The 837-nt window shown below is 53.8% G+C and overlaps 1 protein-coding gene across 1 annotated transcript in view; it reads left to right on the top strand.

The window, feature by feature from the left end:
* Positions 1–305: 305 nt before the first annotated feature.
* Positions 306–837, top strand: part of EMH_0047660 (uncharacterized protein) — a gene marked incomplete at both ends in the record, with an annotated part of 4,423 nt that continues 3,891 nt past the window's right edge. The window contains one exon of the mRNA XM_013496310.1: positions 306–835. Coding sequence (XP_013351764.1) covers positions 306–835 — 530 coding nt within the window. The remainder of the gene's footprint in view (positions 836–837) is intronic.

Below are 837 nucleotides of genomic sequence, written 5' to 3' on the forward strand. Positions count from 1 at the left end.
TGGGGGAAATAAATGAGAAGAAACGCAGAGGAAAACAGCAGAAGAAGGAGCAGCTGTTGCTGCTGCTGCTGCTGCTGTTGCTGCTGCTGCTGCTGCTGCTGCTGTCTCAGGGGTCCGGTTGTGCATTTTTTTTCTGTATAATTGTAATTATATTAAATAAAAATAAATAAAAATAAATAAAATTAATATTTATTAATTTATTTCGCATTTTCTTAGGGGGTTTTGAGCATCCTTAGGGCCCCCACCACACCCGTACCGCTGCTGAGGTGTATGTACACCTCACCGGGTGTACATACACCCCAAGCATGTCGCAGCAGTTTTTATATCTTTGTCGTTATCCTTACCTCGATCTAACCCCAACAGTTGATGAGCCTTTAGTTAGCCTGCATGGTGATGCAGGGGGCCCCCCGGGGGCCCCCCCGGGGGGCCCCCAGCAGCACGGTGGTACCCTCGAGTCTAGGGGGGCCCCCCAAAGAACAGAGAAACTAAAAAGACAGCTCCTGGGGGCCCTTCAGTCTCCTGATGCGTTTGCTGCTGCAGAGGGGGGAGCAGCTGTTGCTGTTGCGTTCGTGCTGCAGGGCTGCGTGGCTTGCGGCTGCTGGTGCAGCAGCAGCAACAGCAGCAGCAGCAGCAGCAGCAGCAACAGCAACAGCAGCAGCAGCAGCGAGTACAGGAGTGAAGAGGAGGGGCGACACAAAGCCAAACGACGAAGACTCAAGGGGCCTCCAAGGGGCCCCTATGCAGCAGCAGAAGCAGCAGCAGCAGATGCAGCAGCAGCAGATGCAGCAGCAGCAAGTGCAGCAGCAGAAACTGCAGCAGCAGCAAGTGCAGCAGCAG

The sequence above is a fragment of the Eimeria mitis genome, genomic scaffold (assembly GCF_000499745.2).
Source record: "Eimeria mitis Houghton genomic scaffold, Emh_scaff2037, whole genome shotgun sequence".
Lineage (NCBI taxonomy): Eukaryota > Apicomplexa > Conoidasida > Eucoccidiorida > Eimeriidae > Eimeria > Eimeria mitis.